Source organism: Lacerta agilis, chromosome 9 (genome assembly GCF_009819535.1).
Source record: "Lacerta agilis isolate rLacAgi1 chromosome 9, rLacAgi1.pri, whole genome shotgun sequence".
NCBI lineage: Eukaryota > Metazoa > Chordata > Lepidosauria > Squamata > Lacertidae > Lacerta > Lacerta agilis.
The window spans coordinates 40,572,014-40,594,810 of NC_046320.1; the positions used below are offsets into that span (position 1 = coordinate 40,572,014).

A 22,797-nucleotide genomic window follows, 5' to 3' on the forward strand; every position below is an offset into this window, starting at 1 on the left:
CCATGTCCTGCATTAAACACATGATTCTGTTTCACCTCAGATGGCCAGTATGAAGAAATAGGTGTGATGTTGTAACAGCTGCTTGGGAAGTTTTTTTTCACAGAGAAGAAGCTGAAGAAAGAAAGAAAATTGAGGCGAGGTGCAGTATGGCAGATGATCTCTGCAGACTATAGTCATGGAAATACTTGACAGAAGGGGAAGGGCCATACTTCAGGCACAAAGCACATGCCTTTCATGCAGAAGGTCCTAGGTTCAATTCCCAGGATCTCCAGGCAGGGGAAAACTTTGTCTGAAATCCTGGAGAGCCACCGCAAAGCAGTATAGACAATACTGAACTCGATGGCCCAATTGTGTGACTCAGTATAAGGCCGCTTCATATGTTCATATTATGGCTGAAATGAAACACCATTTGGGTGTCTGTGGGGCTGTTGTGAGGGACTTTATCTGCATGTGCTGAATATGTTACTAGCCTAGCTGAACACTCCTGCTTCTGATAATTGAGTGCCTTTTGCAGGCTTTAATTAATGAGGTAAGTTAAAGCTTGTTTTCAAATGGCACTGCAGAAGGAGATTTAGCACACATAAATATTACACCACTCTCCTGGAATAGCCTTGTAGACCCTTGGGTCTCATTTACCCTGGGCTATATCTTCAGTCTGAGAACAATTATTATGTAGTAATTATAATGGACCATTCATATTCTCTCTTAGGTCCTGTTTAAGTCTTTCATCTTTTGCGTCTTCAACAGCTCACGCTGACCTGCATTTAAGTAATGACACTAAATTTAAATTTGAAAAGACATATTTAAAAATGTTCAGTGGTAGGATGCTGTTTTGAAAGAATATGAAGCTGAAATTGATTTTTTTTTTAAGCTGGGGAAAGTAGAAATGGAAGCTTTAGTGTACAATGGTAGGGATAGGTGCACCTTCCAATGTCAGTTTCTCTCAGTTTGTCATAGAATAATAGAATTGTAATGTTGGAAGGGACCCTGAAGACCATCTAGTCCAACTCCCTGCAATGCAGGAATCTCAACTAGATCATACATGGCAGATGGCTATCCAACCTCTGCTTCACTTTAGTTTACCACATTCCTGCATCAGTTTGCACTCTGGAAAGTCCTCACAAAAATTCGTCAGCATCTTAGTGCACATTTCTCCTAGTGCACATACCTTTTGTGTGCAGCTTCACTCGATATGATTCATTTTGTGTGCTATTTTTACTAGTGCATATTAACATTTTATGAACACATTCCCCTAATCTATTATTCCTGAAAACAAAACTGCACCCCCAAATTCAGAGAATTGCAAATTTTGAAGTACAGCTGTCTTTTGGTTCACTTACTGATTCAGGAACTGCCAATTAGGTAGGTTTGAATTCAAATGAGAAGAGAACTTCATTTCTTCCACCCCTAAACTGAGTAGGGTTAATGATTAGCTATGAACGATTTTAAGATATTGCAATATTGCTTTTTTCAGAGTCTCTAAATCATACAGCACACATTCCCAGATCTTAAAACAAGTTAGACTTATTTACTTACCACTCATATCAGAAGGAATTTCAATTACCTGGAGTCACATAAAACAGGAACCAAGACAAGAAAGTAACCCCCCCCCCCCTTTTTGGCTAACAGGCTGTTAATAATAATCTTCTAATCACATAGATACCAGCATCAATAAAGATGCTCACATTTTCATCTGAAGAGCAAAATGAGCTTGGTCATCAGAACCTCTTAAAAACATCTTGACATTTCTGAGATTCAGGTTTTGAATTATATGACTCAGCTCAGGGATCTTATAGTCAAGTGACTGATGTTACTTTCTCCCACAGAGTTTTCAATGCTTCATTCATTATTTGAATGCATTGCCAGAAGCTGCTTTGTTTTGTTGTGTCCAACTCTTCGTGACCCCATGGACCAGAGCATGCCAGGCACTCCTGTCTTCCACTGCCTCCCGAGTTTGGTTAAACTCATGTTGGTAGCTTCAAGAACACTGTCCAACCATCTTGTCCTCTGTCATCCCCTTCTCCTTGTGCCCTCAATCTTTCCCAACATCAGGGTCTTTTCCAGGGAGTCTTCTCTTCTCATGAGGTGGCCAAAGTATTGGAGCCTCAGCTTCAGGATCTGTCCATCCAGTGAGCACTCAGGGCTGATTTCCTTAAAAATGGCTTATTGGTAAAACCAGCTGTGCCCTCCTCCAAGATTCAATTCCACCCCCACTCATGAAACTCAATATCCCTGAAGAATATGCACACGAAAGCTCATACCAATAACAAACTTAGTTGGTCTCTAAGGTGCTACTGGAAGGATTTTTTTATTTTTTATTTTGTTTCGACTATGGCAGACCAACACGGCTACCTACCTGTAATCAGTATCCCATGGTTATTGAGCATGCTCAGTTCTCATTCACCTGTTTTGGGAGAAGGGATTTCCTCCCACTCCTCTTTTAGGTTATTCTGCAAAACTCTTAGGTACTCCTGAGCTTACTGATTATTCAGTGGTTCCATTTTACCTCCAGTCTTATCATCCCTTAGGCTTGGTATAAAAGACAATGATACAGAATGCCATTGACATCAAGATCTTAAACAGGTTGGTTGAGTCTGTGACTTTGATTGCACACACAAAGATTACCGCATGCACAAACTTTTCATTCACTGTTGTGAGAATGGAAATGCTTTGTGCTGCAATGGAAAACTATTTGTTCATGCTCATCATTTTCCTCTTGCAAAAGTGAATAAGAGGATTTTTAAAATCGTATATTTTAGGTGAACATAAGCCACATTGAAATAATAGTTCTTATATTCACATATTGGTTTGGATCTTACATTACTATTCCATTCATATTTGGGATGGGGCAACATCTGCTGACTCCCCACTCCATCTTCAGTCACCCACATTATTTCTGGACGTGGAAATTCAGTCACAAGGCCCCAGGAGGATATTTTTGTGGGAGGCTGCAGCAGAAAGGATGAGGTGGGAAAACTCTGTTCCATTGACATTCCTGTTCCATTCACAAAAAGAAAAGTAGGACCCAACCAATGTGGAATTGATTTCTATACAATATTTTCCAAGGCATTTCTCCTCTAATATTAAATGTCTAAGCAATGAGAATTTCTGTTCTATATTCAGTGGTTGATATATAGAGCTACTTCTGTAGATTTGTTTCCCTGGGGCTCTTCTCTCTCCCTCTCCTTCACCTGTCATGGACAGAGCTCCTAAATAAATCATGAGAAAAATATTGGTTCTGTGAATCGACTCCTAAAAAGTAATTGTGATACTTGATGCGATGGCCGCTTGAGACCGTCTCATGGTGACACTAGGCCTTGAAATGGTGCTTCTCTTACTGACAACTCATAAGAGAGGTCTTTCTGAGGTGAACCAAGTAGCCTAGAAAGTGAATGCAAATGCTATTTTTCTCTATCCTTGAGAAAATATGCTTTGTGCTATATTTGAGACAACAGCAGAAATAAAAGATAGACAACTCAGTTCTTTTTCCCCCCTCATGAAAATTTAAATCTGAATTCACTATCTACCTTGTTCCCCAAATTTATCATGTACTAGAAAAATGATGAAAAACTTTACCTGAGGTTTTCTCCCCTTTTTGGAAAGGGAATCTATTTAAATTTTGCAAATGTGAAGCAAAACATTTTTCGTGCCTATTATCAGTTATTTGAACTAGCATTGCATGGGTTTACTTGGTAAATGTGTGGAGTTTTTCTGGGTGGGATACTTTTGGTGGCTATGAAATGCACAAAACAAGAACCACTGAAGCAAACATGGGTGCCCAACAAGCCCACTGTGAGGATCAGCAGTGCAGTGGTTAGGATGTCAAAGCAGGTTGAAAATTCACTGGCTGACCTTGATCCAGGCATGATTTCCCAGCCTCACCTACCTCACAAGGTTGTATCATACCCTTCAAGTGCCCCAATTTACTCAGGACACCCAAGAATTACAGAAGCCATCCTAGCTTCTGATTTGGTCCCAGAATGTCCCATTTCCCCCCTCCAGCCCCTCCGCCACTGAGCTCAGGGAGGAGGATCAGCTGACTCCCACAAGAGCGTGGCACCCAAAGATGTCCATCCCAATTTTCACCAGTCTTCTGTGTTAATGTGTATATACATAAAATGGATTCCATAAAGGTGGCACCAATGTGATACACATTTGACAGCCATTTCTTCTATGTGCAGTATGCACATGCGCATTTGGACCCACTGTTTAGATAACATTGGCAATAGAAAGAAACACTTTGAAGTACAAAAAGGCAAGTTTCCCTAGGTTTTGGTCCCGCTCTGAGAACAGTTTCAGAGGTTTCTATCTAAAACATATAGCATCCTCATTTGAGCTGCTTTGCATCTTACCAAAGTCTCTTGCCACACTAATTGGGAACCCAGATGTAAAATCTTGTATAGGCACGCAATTATACATAAGCGTTTGGAGTACCACATCTATCTTGCTTGTCTAGCCTAGCCTAACTAGCTAACAAGTTCCACATGCCCAGTAATTATTACTATTTGTATATTATGGTTTTCCAATTAGAAGATTTCTCAGGAAGGTTTTTTTTTTTTTTAAAAGAGGTCAACACCCTAAAAAATTAAATATATCTTTTCATCCAAATGTGTTAAAATTGGATAGCAGAAGATTACCAGTTGCATCTTCCCATGTCCCATGTGTATCTGTGTGTAAGCATGTGATGCTGCTATTATATTGAAATTATTCCCTGTCTCCAGTGATTCATTTATGCAGAAGCTAAGGAAACTGCAGTTAAGGGCCTCAGATTATGAATTTTATTTTTATTTTTTTTACTACATTTCAAGTTTATATAATTGGTTAAAAAATAAAGGAAACTAGGGAGACAAGAAAGAGAGGACTTAAGTCCTAGATTCTCTTTTTGTAAAAAGTTAACACCACCTTAAAGAAGAAATGGCAAAACTTTTCCACTTGTGCAAATCAAAGGTAGGATTACCAGTTTCTGGTAGCTGAGGCTGATTTGGAAATGTCCTAGCAGACATGGAATATCTTAGAGAAAGGGTGGCTTCGCACTTCCTATTGTGGGTTGTTGGTTGCAATTTAGCTGTAGAGTTGCATCATAGCTAACATAACACCACAGCTTAACAATCAATTTAATTGTACATTCTGTTCCATTAGATTGTACATGGATAAAGTTTTTTTTTTTTTGCTCAGAGCATTCCCATCACTTCCCACATATGTTTGGAAGAGATTGGAAAAAAATCCAAGTCACGATTTCCATGTCATTCATGTTCTTCCTCAATGCTTCATCCTTTTGGTAAAGAGTCCCTTAAACTTTTCCACTTGTGCACTTATTCCAACACCAGAAATAGCACCAAAGCATATGATCAAATTTGTTTTAGGGTTGGCCATTTTTGTCACCTAAAGCTTCATACCTTTTGCATTTTACTACAAATGCATGGCCACATGCAAAGTGATGGTGCTCATGGGTCCCCTTATGTGTGGCTGCATGCAAATGGTACAGTACTGACACTGGTACTTTTAAGACAGTGGCTCCCGTGAAGCTCAGCTTGTCCATTATATTAATCACAAAGATCAAGAAGTGTGAAAGCTGAGGTTCAATGAGACTTCTTCCAGTAAGAATGGTAGCAGAGGAAGAAAAATTGATACAATTGGAGGGTCAAACTCTGTAAGGAATTAGTGCGATGCATTTGCTCACAACCCTTTCACTCCCATCACAATCCGGCATGCATAGTTCCTCACTCTGTTTTCTATTGCATTGTTAGAGCTCTCTGACCCTTCCAAAGCAGCTGCATATCTGCTTAGTACAGTGGTACCTCGGGTTACATACGCTTCAGGTTACATACTCCGCTAACCCAGAAATAACGCTTCAGGTTAAGAACTTTGCTTCAGGATAAGAACAGAAATCTCTGGCTGCGCAGCGGCAGCGGGAGGTCCCATTAGCTAAAGTGGTGCTTCAAGTTAAGAACAGTTTCAGGTTAAGAACGGACCTCTGGAACGAATTATGTAAGCAGAGGTACCACTGTACTGTGCTTGATTATTATGTAGGCACAATATCTGCCTTTTCTTGAATGATTAGTACCAGCAGTCCTAGGACCACAAGTTTGTACCTCTTTCATATGGTAATGAATCCTTTCCACCACATTTCCCATTTAGGATTAGAGCACTAAGGAAAGCTCATCATTTCTCTGTCTCCCTTGAAACACTCCATTGCATGCCTGCGCACATATGAGTAAAGCTCGCTAAATTTGCTAGACTGTTACACTTTTGTATGCCAGGGATCAATATTTTTCAGGGAACTGTTTGTTCTTCTTTATGGATTAGCTGCTTTAGGAATTGTTCCTGCTGACCTTTCAGCTAGCAACCATGATTTCTTTGATTCAGAAGCAGACTGGAACACAGAATTACATATTACATCAATGCAAATGTTAAAGGAACACTTTAAACCAGGGCAATAGTCATCCCTGCCTTTGAGGATATATGACTCACAGAGTTCACAAACAATGACTTATTTGTGATTGCACCAAAGATAAAACTTTTTGTAAATGATGCAACACAAGACACAGGAAATCAAGTGATTGTAATTCATGTTTGGGCTTCAGCTAATTTCTAGATACTAAAAAAGCAAATTTAGCCTCACCTCGTACTTCTAGGCTAGGTATAAGTAACAACTTCACTGCATTCTAAGGCAGTAATGTGAACATGCCCAAGTACTCTCTCTATACAAACACACACACTTTTACTTTCTCCACAGTTAAGACATGCAATTTTAAAAACTGCTTCTTTCCAGTTTTAGGAACAGTAGATGCTCTGTGACTGTAACAATTGGAAGCACTTCTATAAAATCAGATGTAGAAAGTTTTGAAGCAAACTATAGAAACTGTTTAACCATTGCCATCCCATTTCTACCAGTTGGCTAAAATCCTATTGTCAAACCCTAGTCATAATAGAAGCTAGGCTGATTTATGACTCTTCTGGGTCCAGGTGCAGTGCAGCTGTGGATGATGGGGTCAAGGTGTGATATGGTTGCAATAACCACAGGACAACCAACTGGGATTTTAAGCATGCCACAACTTTATTGATGACAGATGTCTGTGAACTTTGGCGAAGACATTGGGTGTGTATCCTGAATCAACTGTCCCATCTGCTGGTTGATTATATTGGCAAGGATAACCAAGGTTAGGGATCACCCTATGAAGCATGGGCATAGCCAGGATTTTTGTTGGGGGGGGCAGAACCTCAGATTTGTATTGATTAGTATTGTTTTTTATTGATGGGGGGCAGCTGCCTTGCAAATTGGGGTGACTGCCCCAATATCATCATTTTGGGGGGTGCCATGGCCCTTCTGGGGTGTCTGGACAGATGCAACCCCTGGACCCCTTAAATAAGATACCCTGATTCTTTGGAGTGGGCCTCCCAACCCCCATCCACTTAGACTAAGGATCCAGCCCAACTCCATGCCTACTGGCGCCAAACCACTCACATCTGCAACCAATCCTTAAGGCCATTCCAAATGTTCAGCAACCAAATGTCATTGCCCTCTGTTGCGAAATGCACAGTTCAGGTTCCTGTTATCAAATGTGATGCCTGGGTGCTGAATCACCCTGCCCTCAAGCCATAGTACCGTGTGTAGCATGGCTGTGTTCATTTTCTTTTGTGTGCTGTTGATTCGCATAGGCTCCATAGGCCCTCTTCAGTTCTGCCTTTCTAGCAGCTCAGACCACAGGATTGTTATTATGCTTGGGACAAATATGCTTGAGAGAGCACAAGGATCCTGCTTCCACTGCATTCAGGAATGCTGTCTCCACTCTGACAATACTTACAAGAAGAGCCTATAATTGCCAACAGCCGCTGGTGTGAGAACAACAACAACTTAGTCTTTTCATTACTGAAGGATCTGGGGAGGGGGGGAATAAATCCCAGGAAGAAAATTAATGTTAAAATCATGGAATCATAGGAGCATAGACACCACTTGCTGAAACTGACTGCGTTGCTAGGCAACATGGGGCAACAAAAGAGGCCAGCATGTGCTCTTGAATGTGAATGTACGTGCTCTTTATGTAAAATGTTGAATTGGGTCCAAACAAAAATACAATTGAATTAGGTCCAAACCAAAAAATAGTAAAGAATGCATACAATCTATGTTGCCATATGATAGCTGGGGTGGGGAAAGTATTTGGAAACAAACAAAAACTGCCACATTATCTTTGCTCTGTTTCCTCCCTGCTCTGTATTTTGAAAACAGGCATTTGCTTCTCATTAGGAGTCTCTTTAAATATTTGGGCGTGTGCTGATATGGTACCGTAAGTTGCTTACTAGAAATCGCTTAGGACTCCTGCCTTTGTTGAATGGGACTCGTGTGAGTTGTGCAACATCCTGCTACCGTGACGGGGAAAAGTGCTGAGTAATGCCAGAACCAGAGCCCTTTCCTATGGCTGATGCAAACCTGGAGAATTTGCATCATCATCATTCAGCAAGAGTAACTTGGTATGACAGGAGCTTATATACAAGACCATGCGGAAGCTGAGCTGGCTTCCAGTGAAAGAACAGCACCAAGGTAGTAGCTGTGTGAAAGGGCAGGTGTTCCTGTAGCACTGAGATAGCAGTGAAAAGTAAAAGACACCTGAAGAATTTTATACCTGTTGGCACAGGTGGGTTGAAAGGCTACAGGCAGTGAATGTCTCTCTCTCTCTCTCTCTCTCTGTGTGTGTGTGTAGAAGCAATTAGCTAGACAAAGGCAGAGAGAGGAACGAAAGTGCCTGCTGGAGAGTTTTATAAAACATTCATTCTTGGAGAGTGCTGGTAGCACTGAAGCATGTTTAGGAAGCCTCCCGGACCGGTAGTCTGTAATGGCAGCTACCTGCAGGAGCAGTCTAATGGCAAGTTGCCCTCCAAGTGCAACACCAAGGCAGCCGAGGGAGACAAAGTGGTTTTGAAGAAGAAAGTAACTTTACTGAGAGGAATTTCTATTATAATTGGCACTATCATTGGAGCAGGAATCTTCATCTCTCCCAAAGGAATCCTCCAGAACACAGGCAGCGTGGGAATGTCCTTGACTGTCTGGACTTTCTGTGGCATCCTTTCACTCTTTGGTAAGTTTGTGAAAGTTTATAATTGATCCTTGGGGGGTGGCAGGTGGATTTAAAAAATCACGAAAAAGACAAAAGTTTGATACTGGAGATCAAAAGCCTGATTTGAGACCCAGAACTAACACTGCTTCGGTATTTTGGGGGTTATTCTGCCGCTTGGCAACCACTGTAAGTTGCAAAGATTGCCATGCGAAACTCGGTACAGCAGGACTTTAAGACCAAAATTGTATTTCTTACGACTCCCTGAAGGAGTTGCAGAGAGAAGTCTCCTTTATCACATCATAAAGTTTGCTGTTTGTGTTGGTTTTTAGTTTAAGCTCCAAAGAACAGGTAGCAGCACACTCACAGAGGGGCTGGCAGCTGGGGGAGATGAACCACTTGGTTGGAAGAACACCTGCGAAATGTACACCTAGATTGACCTAGTTCCCCATTGGTTAGATTCTACTTTTGCATGAACTAAACTTCTGTTGAACTCTTGGTGACAAGAAGAAGGGAATACAGTGGTACCTCTGGTTACGTACTTAATTCATTCCGGAGGTCCGTTCTTAACCTGAAAATGTTCTTAATCTGAAGCACCACTTTAGCTAATGGGACCTCCCGCTGCTGCTGCTGCGCTGCCAGAGCACAATTTCTGTTCTTATCCTGAAGCATTATTTCTGGGTTAGCGGAGTATGTAACCTGAAGCATATGTAACCCAAGGTACCACTGTAAAACAGGAGCACTCTAACTCAGTGATTCCTAGTTAGCTAAGTACTGTGGACCTCCTGTTTTTCAAAAGCCAAGCCATGGAGCCCCTACTTTTGAAATTTTTGATATCTCTATGGTGGTTTTTTGTTATGTGAAAATGCCATGGACCCCCTTGGGTCAGTTATGCAGACTACCAATTGGGAACCACTACTCTAACTAATTTGATTTGTTCTTTAAAAAATATTAAATCAAAATGATGACTTGGAACCCCTCACTTCTAACCCTTAATCTTAAAGCCAGACACTCTGCTAATGTTTAGAAAAGCTATTATCTTGATAATGGCATCTGTAGTTTGAGCATGGATATTAAAATTAAAATCATATACTTATTTACCAGGGATCTTGCTGGAGCTTACTTTGAAGTAGACATATATAGAATTGCAGTGTGAAAATAGATTCTGGAACGCTCCATTTAAGACTAACGGGCCAATGTTTACACCAGGTTTTTAAAACTTTTTAAAAATATGATATTCCAATTTTTAAAAAAGACTTTATAATATTTATTATCTATATAGCTGAAGAAATAGCCTGGGCATATCCCAAACCTCTAAATCTATCGAAGAATGGGTCCCTTGATTGCCTTAATAAGTTAATCTCAAAGAAGCTGAAGTCCCGCATGACCTTAGGTATTACTATTAGCTAGACGACTTATTTTCTGGTATTAGGAACAGTGGGCAAATGAGAGGGGAGTAAAAAATCTCTGCTCAAGAAGTGGAATATGTGAATGTTGCCCTGTGTCAACTTACTGTGCACTTAAAAGACCAGAGACAAGGCTTTATCCGCTCTTGCAAGACATTTTGATCAGAATCAGAATGTGTAGCTGTTGGGCCAACAATAATATACAGGGCCATTGTAAGGTTCAGCCTCAAAATAATTTCATTTTAATTAGTACAGGAGATGGATTTTGTTTCAGTTTATGCTACGTTCTAATTGAGCATCAACATCCGGAAGTGATGTGATTGGAACAGCAGAAATAAAATGCATTCTTCTTGCGTTTGTAACACGTAAATTTACATTTATATTTGGCCAGTAAGGTCCTCCTAGTGTTCTCTGCACAGCTTTGCCAACAATTTGATAGACGCTGCCTTCACACTGTTTCATCTTCCACTCTTCTTCCTCATGGATTATGCAATAAGAGATCCAGTTACAGAATTCTTAAATAAAAAAAACAAAGCACAGGTAGTTGTGTAACCCTTAAATGCAATTCTTTGAAGTTAATTTTAGAGGAGAAGTTTCAGATAGCACTGACTTTTTCCTCAGAAAAGGAGCTTATGTTGATTGGCATATGTTAAATAATTCCACTATCTGTACTGTATGTACAAAATTGGTCTGCTAACTTATGTAGATTGAAGTGAAAAGAAAGAAAATTTGAGATGCAAGTGACTTTATCATGCCTAATAAATACATTTAAATGTAAAGAGAGAGAGATGGAAATGCTCAAAAGTAGCCATCAGAATATTCAGTGAAATTATGAAATAATGTTAATGCAAACCATTGATCAAAATCTCCAGTAAAAGGAAAGATGATGCCCTGTGACAGTTTTACTACTGATTTATATTGATTATGTATTGCATGGGTTATGAATGGAACTCTATATTAATTTGGATGTTATTATTTTTTAATAATGTTGTTGGCTGCATTTTGTCTCCTAATCACAATTCTTCCCCTTTTCAAGACAATTTGAATAATGGCCAATTGTCTGCAGAGGCTCAGGGCACCCACAATTAATTGCATGAAGTAGCACAACCAATTGCAGGACTTCTAGTCCTGGTTGGAAAGGGATGTTTGCACACAGACAGTTGCTGGATTGTGATTCAAAATAAACTGGGCAATCCTAACTCCACTTATCTGGAAGTAAGCCCTGTTGAAATCAACAGGACTTACTTCAGAGTAGACTTTGTTAGGCTTGTGCTGTTTAGTCATACCCGGAGAAGTCCCATTGAAATAATAATAAAAAATCATAGAATTGGAAGGGGATCTGTGGATCATCTAGTCCAACCAATGGACTTAAGTCCATGAATCTCAGTGGATCTACTCTGCGTGTGCCTTAGTTGGATGCCATCCACTGTCAGAAGATAAGACAATAATAATGTTTTTTTTAAAAAAACAATCTCCTGAAGCATTTGCATGAATTGGCCTTGTGTAGTTTTCATGGGACGTGGGTGGCGCTGTGGGTTAAACCACCGAGCCTAGGGCTTGCCAGTCAGAAGGTCGGCGGTTCGAATCCCCGTGACGGGGTGAGCTCCCATTGCTCGGTCCCAGCTCCTGCCCACCTAGCAGTTCGAAAGCACGTCAAAGTGCAAGTAGATAAATAGGTACCGCTCCGGCGGGAAGGTAAACGGCGTTTCCGTGCGCTGCTCTGGTTCACCAGAAGCCGCTTAGTCATGCTGGCCACATGACCTGGAAGCTGTACACCGGCTCCCTTGGCCAGTAATGCGAGATGAGAGCCACAACCCCAGAGTCGGACACAACTGGACCTAATGGTCAGGGGTCCCTTTACCTTTACCTTAGTTTTAATGGGGAGTGGAGCATGAATGTAAGCAAATGCCATTGGGCTACATGTATGCAGCTGACTATTCATTATAGTTTTTAGATAAGCATGGCTATCTTTCAGAAATGATGACTTAATATTAATTATAATTTTGTAGGTGCGCTCTGTTATGCTGAACTGGGCACAAGTATAAAGAAATCTGGTGGGCATTATACATACATTCTGGAAGCCTTTGGCCCTCTACCTGCTTTTGTAAGAGTGTGGGTGGAACTGCTCATTATACGGTAAGTCAACTCTGTCTGCATCTTCTGTTTTGTTGTTTTGTACTCCCAGTATGCTTTTGAAAGTCAAAAATCAATTAAAAATATGGTGTGCGTGGACATAGTCCAGCTGTGTTCTGTCCCTTAGTTTGTGCTTCCTGTTCTTGCTTCCCAAGATTTTCCTTTGTGACATAGTTGGACCACTAATTGTTAATTTGTAAAAATTAAGAAACCCTAAGAAGCAATATTTTTAAAAATAAAAAATGCTTAATTTTGTTTGCTCTAAAAAGCTGAAGCAGAACATTAATAATATCCGGACCTCATGTTGCATCATAATTTTGGTTTAAAACTATCCAAGCCTTGTAATTTCCCCCAAATAAATCACAGTGTCTGCTGGCTTTTATGAAACTTACTTGCAGGTAGTAATCATCATTTTCCAGCAACTCCCCTGATGCATCCATGAGACATGCACACCTGCGCTTGATTCAAATTTGGTCAGATGGGGCTACACAATATGAAAGAACCGTCCCATGTGTCTATTGCACATTGAATTTTGTGCATGCAGAGTCTGGCATTGTGGCAAATATGGCTAGGGCTAACATTTCAGTATGCTTCATGCCTCCATTCTACTTAAATATAGTATTGACTATGTAGTAATATTTCTAAACCCTGCCTTGGAGTCTTTGGTAGAAAAGAAGCTGTAAATCAATGCCCTGCTTTCTCTTATAAAAGGGAGCCCCACTAGAATTTCCAGTGGGTTGGGCATGGCAGGCTGTGGGAACTCTGTGGGTGGGCACAGTGTTTTAGACCACAATATACACCAAATGATGACAAGGAAGAGGGTGACTGATGGATGTGCAGGAGCAAGACTTGCTTATCTGGAGTGGCCCTGAACAAATTTAAAGCTTCACTTGTAGGTGTCTTTTAGTAAAATGTGAAAATCTATGTTAGACTGAAATTGTGTTCTGTTGCCCCAGGGTGATCTGAGAACATTGCACTTTCTGTAACACTTTATTCCCTGCGTGAAAAAGAAGTAGAGCTGGCTAAACTGGTTTCAACCTACAAGTTCTCCCGCCCCCTAGCCCAAGAGATTCCATTTTTATAATCTTAGTGGCCCATTTACAACACTGTTAACCTACAATTTGCACTGCTGGTTGGTTTAGTAAATAAGCACAATGCCTTATTATGTTATGTGAATTGCTCAGTGTTTACTATGCTGTTTAAAATAGCTCTCATATCACAACAAATACAGTTTGAGCACCTGTGGGAGCTAACAGGTTTATCTGCAGGCAGTTTAGCTTGTGGATGTAGTTACTCCAGTTCTGCATCTGAGGAGCTTGTGTTACTAAAGGTAATTCATACAAGTGAAACAAACATGCATTCTCATTTCCTCTCCCTCTCCCTCTCCATGTCCCATGTATCTACGCAGCTTATTTTAGTTGTTCTTATTGCTTCATACGCCTACGTAACAAGCTGTAGCAATAAAGGATTTGGTTAACAACAACAACAATTGTGCTCAGTCACTCTGAATGGGATGTATATTTGAGGTGCGTCACTCTCCTGGGAACACACTGAATTGATTAGCAAGTGTTGATCCACACCCAACACAAAACAAATAAAGGCAAGATCCTTTCAAGCCACGATATGGCATGCATTCTGGGATACATGCTTGTCCAGATCTGCAGTTATCAAGAGTGCCTCCCCCTGCCAAAATAACGCTTTAAGTTTCTGCTATAAATTGATTGGCGTTGTGTCAATAAATTTGGCACCTATGTGGTTTTTTTCTTTAATTAAGGATGAGTCAAATACTTTAGCATAGTATGCAATGTATATGAGAGCCCCAATCCTGGCTTTGTTTTCTTAAAGAGAAGCAGTTTTGTGAGCCTGGAATTTGGAGCAAAGAAGTGGGCAGGGACTGAGGTGCTTAACTCTTTCTCAGCTTCTACATTCAAAATTGCCTTTAAGCAATTGTGGGGAGTCATTTTCAGCCTGAACGCAACTCTCCATGTGTCATTTTGACTCTGAGCACCCTGCCCACTTCCCTTATTGGATGATAAGGCCATCAGTGGCTACTAGCCATGATGCCTATGTTCTAAGATCCAGGGAGTCAAACATGGGGGGGGGGACACACAGCACTCTTGTGCATGAATCCTGCCTGAAGGTTTCCCATGAGCATCTGAGTGTCCACTGTGACAACACAATGCTGGACTAGATGGGCCATTGACTTGATTCTCCTGTTCTTCAGTAACTTTGCCTGGCTGGAATTTGTCCTTGAACTGTAATATTACCTCTCACTTGCCTGTCTCAGCTTCCACCTAGCAGTGCACAATGACTATCATGCACATGTATGTATCGTCTCATCCAAAAGTATACGCATAGCCAATCGTGACAGCATTCCAAGATGCTTTGTATACACCAGTCTGGACTGATAAAAAATGACTGAAACGAACAGTTTGAATGGGGAGAACGAAGGTAGTGCAGTGCACCCAGAAAGGAGAGGTTTGAATCAGCAGCAAGTTCCACAGTGTCACAATGATCTAATGTTACATTCTTATTTTTTACACTTCTTTTTTTCCAGTAAAAGCATATGCCATTATCAAGGCCACAGTTCTATACAACTTATTTTGGAATAAGCACCTTGAACACAGTCGTACACACTTCCTAGTAAGCATGTGCAACATAAAACTGTAGAATTGCAGAGTTGGAAGGAACCCCAAAGGTCATCTAGCTGAACCCCCTGAAATGCAGGAATCACAGCTAAATAGTCCGCCTTATAGCAGTCACTGTCATTGTGCTGCAGACCTGCCAAATAGAGCATGCATAATCATTGATTATGTTTACTACTTTTGGCAGTTATAATTACATAATGAAAATTACTTGAGCCAATATACATAAATAAGATTTTAAAAATATGCACATTAGTGGTTCTTCTTATTCTTTAAAAAGACTGAACCTTGATAATGAATAAAAATAACAATGGGTGCCCTCGGTCCATTAATTTCAATGAGCCTACTCTTAGTAAAAATTAGTTGAAAGCCACCCACTGCTTCGAATTCCAGCCTCCCACCTTCTCAAGGCATTCTGCCTGTCATTTATTAATCTTTGTAAGGACAAATCATTAAAGGAAGTAATGAGAATTATAATTAATATATTAAAAAAATTAAAACGAGCATGTCTTCCCAAAGTACGATGTGTGAATAGGAAGAATCATGTGACTGACTGGTGCTAGATAGTTCATCATCTGGTTTTCACTCAAAGGACATCATGCCACACCACAACTTATGATGAATCACAATTTAAAACCTAAACCATTGCTTGAGCTTCCAAACATTCAAGCACCCCACGTTCTTCCACCTCTTTGGCACTGCTGTTATTAGGTACAGTGGTGTCTAGATGTGGATATAATTATTACTTGACAAGTCAGACAATTCTTTCAAACCACAGTTAGCACAAATCAGTTTGCAAAGCCACTTCTAGCTATGGTTTCTAGTTTCTCAAGATACTCGACACATTTCCTCCACCGAATGTAGCTGGGTTAGCCAATATGTTGCCCCACAGATGTTGGACTACAACTGCTGTCTTGATCATTGGCCATGTTGACTAGGGATTCCACAACATCTGGGAGCTGGATTCCACAACATCTGTTCTTGCTTTGTTTTAGAGAAGAGTCTAAACCAGAACTGGAACCAATTCTAACATCACACCAAGCCATGGTTATGAAACACCACGCCCTATAGCGTTGGCATATATTCTATGTATTTGAATTCTATGTATTTGAATTCCTTCAATTGTTTATAGCAATCTGTTTCCTCTGCTTGTAGATTTTTGTGCAAAGTAAGTTTCTTTAGGGATAGTTCCTCATTTCAATAAGGTGACTGTGACCTTCACAAAATGTAGAAATGACGCTTATGAAGACCTCAAGATTATGAGCCAAGAAATAGTACCAAAAGCAGAGGAATCGCAGCAACTGAGAGCACAAAAGGGAGAACAAAAGAACTTGTTCCTGTTTAAATGAATTTCATAAATGAAAAAAAATCATTTTTAAAAATAGTGCAAAAAAGTATTTCTGCTTGGCAGAAGGATAGTCGCAATAGTTGTGTGAGTTATATTTTCTGATGTTAGTGTTCACGTGACCAGACTGTTCACACAAAAAATTCATAATTGCAAATGCTATCCAGCCTTCATAGAATGAATACCTTAACGACAATGCCCTAAAACTCTGCAATTAGAGATGGGCAAATCTATTAATTTCTGTTTCTCTCAGTTTTACATATTTTAAATGTTATATTCAGTTCTGTACATTTCCACATCAGTTTGCATTCATGAAAATTCATCAGCAATTTGGGATGTGTAATATATTTGACACAGCCTGACATGTCATGTAGGCATTTATACGGTAAATAATCTCCATATCCACCTGTAAACTGACCAGCCTCCCCCCTTTCTTTCTCTATTGCAGCCCTGCTGCCACAGCAGTGATTTCCCTGGCATTTGGACGTTACATGTTGGAACCATTTTTTATCCAGTGTGAAATCCCAGACCTTGCTATTAAACTGATTACAGCTATGGGAATAAGTAAGTATCAGTTTTTAGGAGAAATGGGCTGAAGCAGGTGATAGGCAGAAGAAAACAAGAATAAATTCTGCACTCAATAAATACAACTCATATGAGGCAAATTAAAAATGTGAATTTGTAACTGAATTGTTTTAATAGTTTTAAAATAGACTGTTCTCAGAGATATTTCATGATGACCATACTGAATCCCTTAAATGATGGGATATATGAGTGAATTTCTGATTTTGTTGGGCTAAATGGAGGAAAATATCAACAACGGGGCTATATTTGAGAGTGGGAAAGAGACAATATGAAATCAAACACTCTTGCTAGGAGTTTGAGTTGCAGTGGCTGGGTAAGACTTTTCTTGTGAGGTATGGTAAGGGGTGAATAATAACCAAGCAGGGTAGGCAAGGTAAGGTACAAATGCAGAAAGCAGCAGCTGGCTGATACCTTTTGTTCAGACTAGAGAACTGACCAGTTATGGCAATGATACTTATTATTGTGAAATATGTAAGTGGAATTACTGAATCTGTCAGACTCAGAGCTTTCATCCCTAAATCTCCTAAAACAGCTTCTTGCTGAAATAAAATAGCTCTGTCTTTCTGGCTCACTGTCATGATGGTGCAGGCAACAGGGAAATGATGTCTACTCTTTATTATCCAAGATATGGGACACTTGGCACATGACACCTTGATTGTTTTAGATTGCCTGAAAAAAAAACAACGCATGTTAGTGGTTGGCAAATATTAGCTCAGCTGCAGAGTCTGAAATTTTGTGGCTTGTTTAGCACTGCAGAGTTTATGGTCAGGTGGTGCTGTGGGTTAAACCACAGAGCCTAGGGCTTGCCAATCAGAAGGTTGGCAGTTCGAATCCCAGAGATGGGGTGAGCTCCCGTTGCTCGGTCCCTGCTCCTGCCAACCTAGCAGTTCAAAAGCATGTCACAGTGCAAGTAGATAAATAGGTACTGCTCCGACGGGAAGGTAAACGGCGTTTGCATGCACTGCTCTGGTTCGCCAGAAGCGGCTTAATCATGCTGGCCACATGACCCGGAAGCTGTATGCCGGCCTCCTCGGCTAATAAAGCAAGATGAGTGCCGCAACCCCAGAGTCATCTGCGACTGGACCTAATGGTCAGGGGTCCCTTTACCTTTACCTTTATTGTAGACTGGGAGGAACCAGCTATTTAACTAGTTGAGATGGATTGGTGTGTCCAGACTGATGAAGACTAATTGAGAAAGCTAGGCCTATGCTGGGCAGTACTTGATTACGCACTTTCAAGGGCCAGTGATACCTGCAATATTTTTCACTCTCACACTTAAACTTCCAGTTTAGTGTAAAGTGAAATGAGTGGGTACCTTGTAGTCACAGGTACACCTGGGGACACAGTATTCCAGGGCCCATGGTGGTGAAGTTTCCTTTGTCAGTAGAGTATTAAACTTCTGATTATGAGCCTAGTCAGTGTTCAGTATTTGGAGGTCAGCAGTGCAAATTATGGGCTATGGATACTAAGTCCTTTCTGTGACCTTTGATATCATTGAATATCAGTTGTTTGTTGACCAATGTGGCAGCTGACAGGTGCTTCAGTATTTGCTCCAGTTTTCTAACACTTATCTTCTTCCCAAGCCCCAGCAATTATGCAGAGACTTGATATAGGGGTGAGACTGAATATGAAAAAGGTAACTGTAACTGAATCCAGTAAGGACTGAAATATTAATGTATTCAGGTCATGAAGAGAGCATCACCACTTGCCATAAATATGATTTTGGTCTTTTTATGGAGGCCACTACACAGCATAGATTCCACATGTGCTCTAAAGCAGTGTTTCCCAACCTTGGGTCTCCAGCTGTTTTTGGACTACAATTCTCATCATCACTGGTCCTTCTAGCTAGGGATGATAGAAGTAGTTGTCCAAAAACAGCTGAATACCTAAGGTTGGCCAACACTACTCTAAAGTCAACCTCTGGCCATCCTCTGTTGAGCACAATTAAATCATCTTGGGTTTCACATAGAAAGTCATACCTTGAGTCTGGATATATCTCAGAAATTTCCTTGTTCCACATATCCCTTTGCCACAAGACTGCAATATTGCATTGACTTAATATCATGGTAACTGGACCCAAGATTGGATTGAACTGGGGCAACATTTTATTAACAACTTCTGTAGGAGAAATGAAAAGAACTGGAAGCTAAACTAGGTATACTTTGAGCAGATCCATTAAAATCAATGGAACTTAAGTTAGGGCTTGATATATGTTCAATTGATGTCAGTTGACCTACACTAAGTGTGAATAAATCTGGATCCCTAGATTACATCTTTTGGAAATTATTTAATTACGTCCTGTGCAAGTGACATTGCCTAACAAGTGAGCAAAAGGGCAAATCTTCAATTTCTGTTTTCCAGCTGCTGCACATATAGTGTATCTATCTATTACAGAACTCTTTGTACTAAGAATATGCCGAAATAGTAAGCTGGGCCCTTATATTAACAGATATTACAAACAGGCAACCAGACCCCACATTAGAAAGGAAATTAAAGGCATCAAGAAGGAGTGAAGTCATGCAAGACAATTCTAGTTACACAAGGAAATGCACTCATTTTGCATTTTCTTCAGTTGGATTGTCCTTGAACTTCCAGGTCCCAAAGTTAATTGTGAGTGTGCTTTTCCACCAAACCAAAACGTGGAGAGAGAATCAATACCTGACCACCTTTATTTCTGTCTTAATTGTGTTAAAACCCAAAGGCTCTATCTAAGTAATTGAATTAAAGTTATGAGCTTTAGAGGTTAATGTGCAAAATATTTCATGGAAAGATAACAGTAAAACAGATGTTTGATCCTGCATTTGCCCCCGGGACAGCGTTGGTGGCTGGATGCAGGAAAGGATTCCATTGTAAACATTTTCCTAGTGTCTTTAATTTGACCACAATGAGTGTATAATTGGGAATGGGATTTCATCACGATTAATTTAATGGGGCAATCTTTGAGATAAACCAGGATTATGTGCCTTAATTAAAAAGAAAGAATCAGTATGGCAGAAGGGTGGAGTCCTCCTAAAATAATGTCACCTGAGGACGGAGATAGGAGTTAACAGCAAGTGGTTGGCATGGAGACCAAATGAGAGGCTGGGAGTGAGTTGGAGGAGTTGCTGCTTCAGAATGGAGTCTCTTTTAGGAAGCCCTTTGAGAACAAGGCAGGCCGCTGTCAGGAAAGACAGTGAAAGATGTGCATGAAGAAGCGGTTATAGTAAGGTGAAGTGGGATGACTCCAGGATGAGGCATGCTAAACCCTGCAGGGCAAGCCTATTTGCCCTTGGACAATAAAATACTGATCAGCAAATACAGTAGAATGTCAGCCCTGCTTTGAGCACACAGGCAAGAAGAAGCACTATCTGGGTCCCTTGAGGTAACAGCACCCTTACCTCTAATGAACTGGGGAGGGGATCACTTGCTGAGCCAAGATAATGGTTTGAGAATTAGAATAAACAGGAGACCCATTAAGGTAAACCAGTGATTTCCAACCTGGTGCTCTCCAGATGTTGTTGGATTACAATTCCCATAAGCCTCAGCTCTTGTGGCCAATAGTCAAGGTTAATGGGAGTTGTAGTTCAGATTGTCAGCACACGAATTATCTGCCTTATCCAGAGGCAGTTGCAATTGGTGCACGATCTTCCGTTGGTGAATGGTGCTATGTGCCACAGAAGCAGCTTGGGGTGGATCACTCAGACACTGCCCTTCCCCCACAGCAAGACAGCATTCCTGATCCTTTAGGATGTCAGATTCTGTCTAGTCTGAATACCACCTCCATAGTCAGACAAACTTCCACAAGCAGTATTTCTGTTTGGATGCCGGATGAATTCAATTTTTGTAAATTCCAATTTGTACTGTTCTGTCCTGACTCATTTCCAATTTGTACTGTTCTGTCCTGACTTCCTTGACTCATGTGCAGATCAGAGCATAATTATTATTTTTTCCCAATTTCGCAGTTCTGTGAATCATGCAATACAGTTTTTGGCACATAAAAATATCAAAATGTGTTTAATTTTTTAAAAATTTGTATATTTGTGATAGAAAATGTTATTATAATAGATTAAAATGACTATATTTATAAATGTTAAGTAGCTCTATTTTTTTTGGCAGTGCCCCATACATATCTTTAAATGCAAAACAGACACATGGGATTCCATATCCATTCCATACTTTTCATACTTCCATAAATATATTCTATACGTAATTCTTTGCACCCCTACCTTTGTTTTTTTATTTTAACATACACACCCACACTCCACATTAAACTTAGGAAGATTGTGCAAACTTAGCAGGTGGATGAACACACAGATGTAGTTATAAAAGCAAACTCCATGTGCTGTAATATTAAATAACACCTTTACCCTCTTTTTATGACTAACTACAAAGCCACAACAGAGCAGCCACAAAACAGGCTGGCAGCCTCACGACCAGTTTGAACATGGCAGAACTTACAATAAAGCCTTGCTATAAATACTGATAAACTGTTCTCAAACAGATGCTGGCTTTTTCATTGCAATAAGCATGACTCACTTAAGAAGACTGATTTATGATTCATTCCTTGGATTGCTCAGAAAGGAGGCCACAAGATGCTGTGTGAACTTTTGTCATCCACATAACTCAGGTTCTTGCTGGCTATTAACTAACGGAAAATCAAGCACATATTTCTGCAAGGCAGGTCGCTGTATTGAAATGTTGCTACTAAGTTCTCATAGGAGCAAAGATGCTTGGATTACTCATTCATCCTTGAGTTGTATAACTGTGTTCAAGGCAGAGGAGCTGAACTCTTTTTATTCTGATCTTTCCTTTAAAAGACCAAGTTAGTGTTTAAAGTCCTTTCATATACTTCACCATGGCTTCTTGTCAGCCTATATATCATTGTGCAATTAGCCTGAAAGAACAGTGTTGCTAACAGATATTACAGTTTAATGTCTTTCCCCCTCAGCATATTACTGAGTCACTGCTTCTCTCTCACCGAATCAGCATTGGATTCCCACACCTCTTTCAGGGCTTATCTATATTTCTGTCCACCCCCCGCTTTCCACCAGGAAAACCCACTGCTCACCATTGAATCGGAGCAAACATTCATTGGGTTTTCTCCAGATTGATGTTTGCTCAAATTTCATGCTAAAGAGAAGTTTTTATATGGGAAAGCCATTGGACAAGCTAAAAACCACTTGGACTTAAGGTTTCTTGACTCAGGACAAGTGTGGACGGGTCCTTAACTGGTGGCATTGTAACCAAGGATGTATTCAGTTGTGAATCTAAAGAATAGTTCAACATAACAAACACGAGGTTAAATTAATCCTGAGGTTGTGAACTCTGTTGTTTCATGTTGAGGAAGCTGCAGGCCAAGTTGTGTAAAGGAACACCACATGCTGTACACCTATAAAAAGTTCCTATACGTGTGACTATAATTGTGAATCAATATTCTGGCAATATGAAGCATTACACTAGTTCAGTATTTTTAGTACGCAAGTTCACAGCCTCTTTCTTGGGTAGTCTGGATTTGATAGGTCTAACCAGGGCAGATTCACAAGGCTTCTGTTGTGTCTGCTAATCTCCATGACTCTGCATGAATCTGTCTGCTCAGTAAATGTGATGGTGGTTTTCCAGTTAACCCAGCCTTCCAGTTAATCGTGAATGAGTAG

At 40.4% G+C, this 22,797-nt stretch overlaps 1 protein-coding gene across 3 annotated transcripts in view; it reads left to right on the plus strand.

Moving 5' to 3' along the window:
* Positions 1-8,357: 8,357 nt before the first annotated feature.
* The window catches only part of SLC7A11 (solute carrier family 7 member 11), a 57,388-nt gene continuing 42,948 nt past the window's right edge, over positions 8,358-22,797 (plus strand). The window contains exons 1-4 of one of the 3 annotated variants that reach the window (XM_033160635.1): positions 8,358-8,539; positions 9,000-9,074; positions 12,466-12,592; positions 17,028-17,143. In XM_033160635.1, the coding sequence (XP_033016526.1) occupies positions 8,497-8,539; positions 9,000-9,074; positions 12,466-12,592; positions 17,028-17,143 (361 nt within the window). In that variant the 5' untranslated portion in view covers positions 8,358-8,496. The other 2 variants (XM_033160633.1, XM_033160636.1) reach the window with 2 other exon arrangements.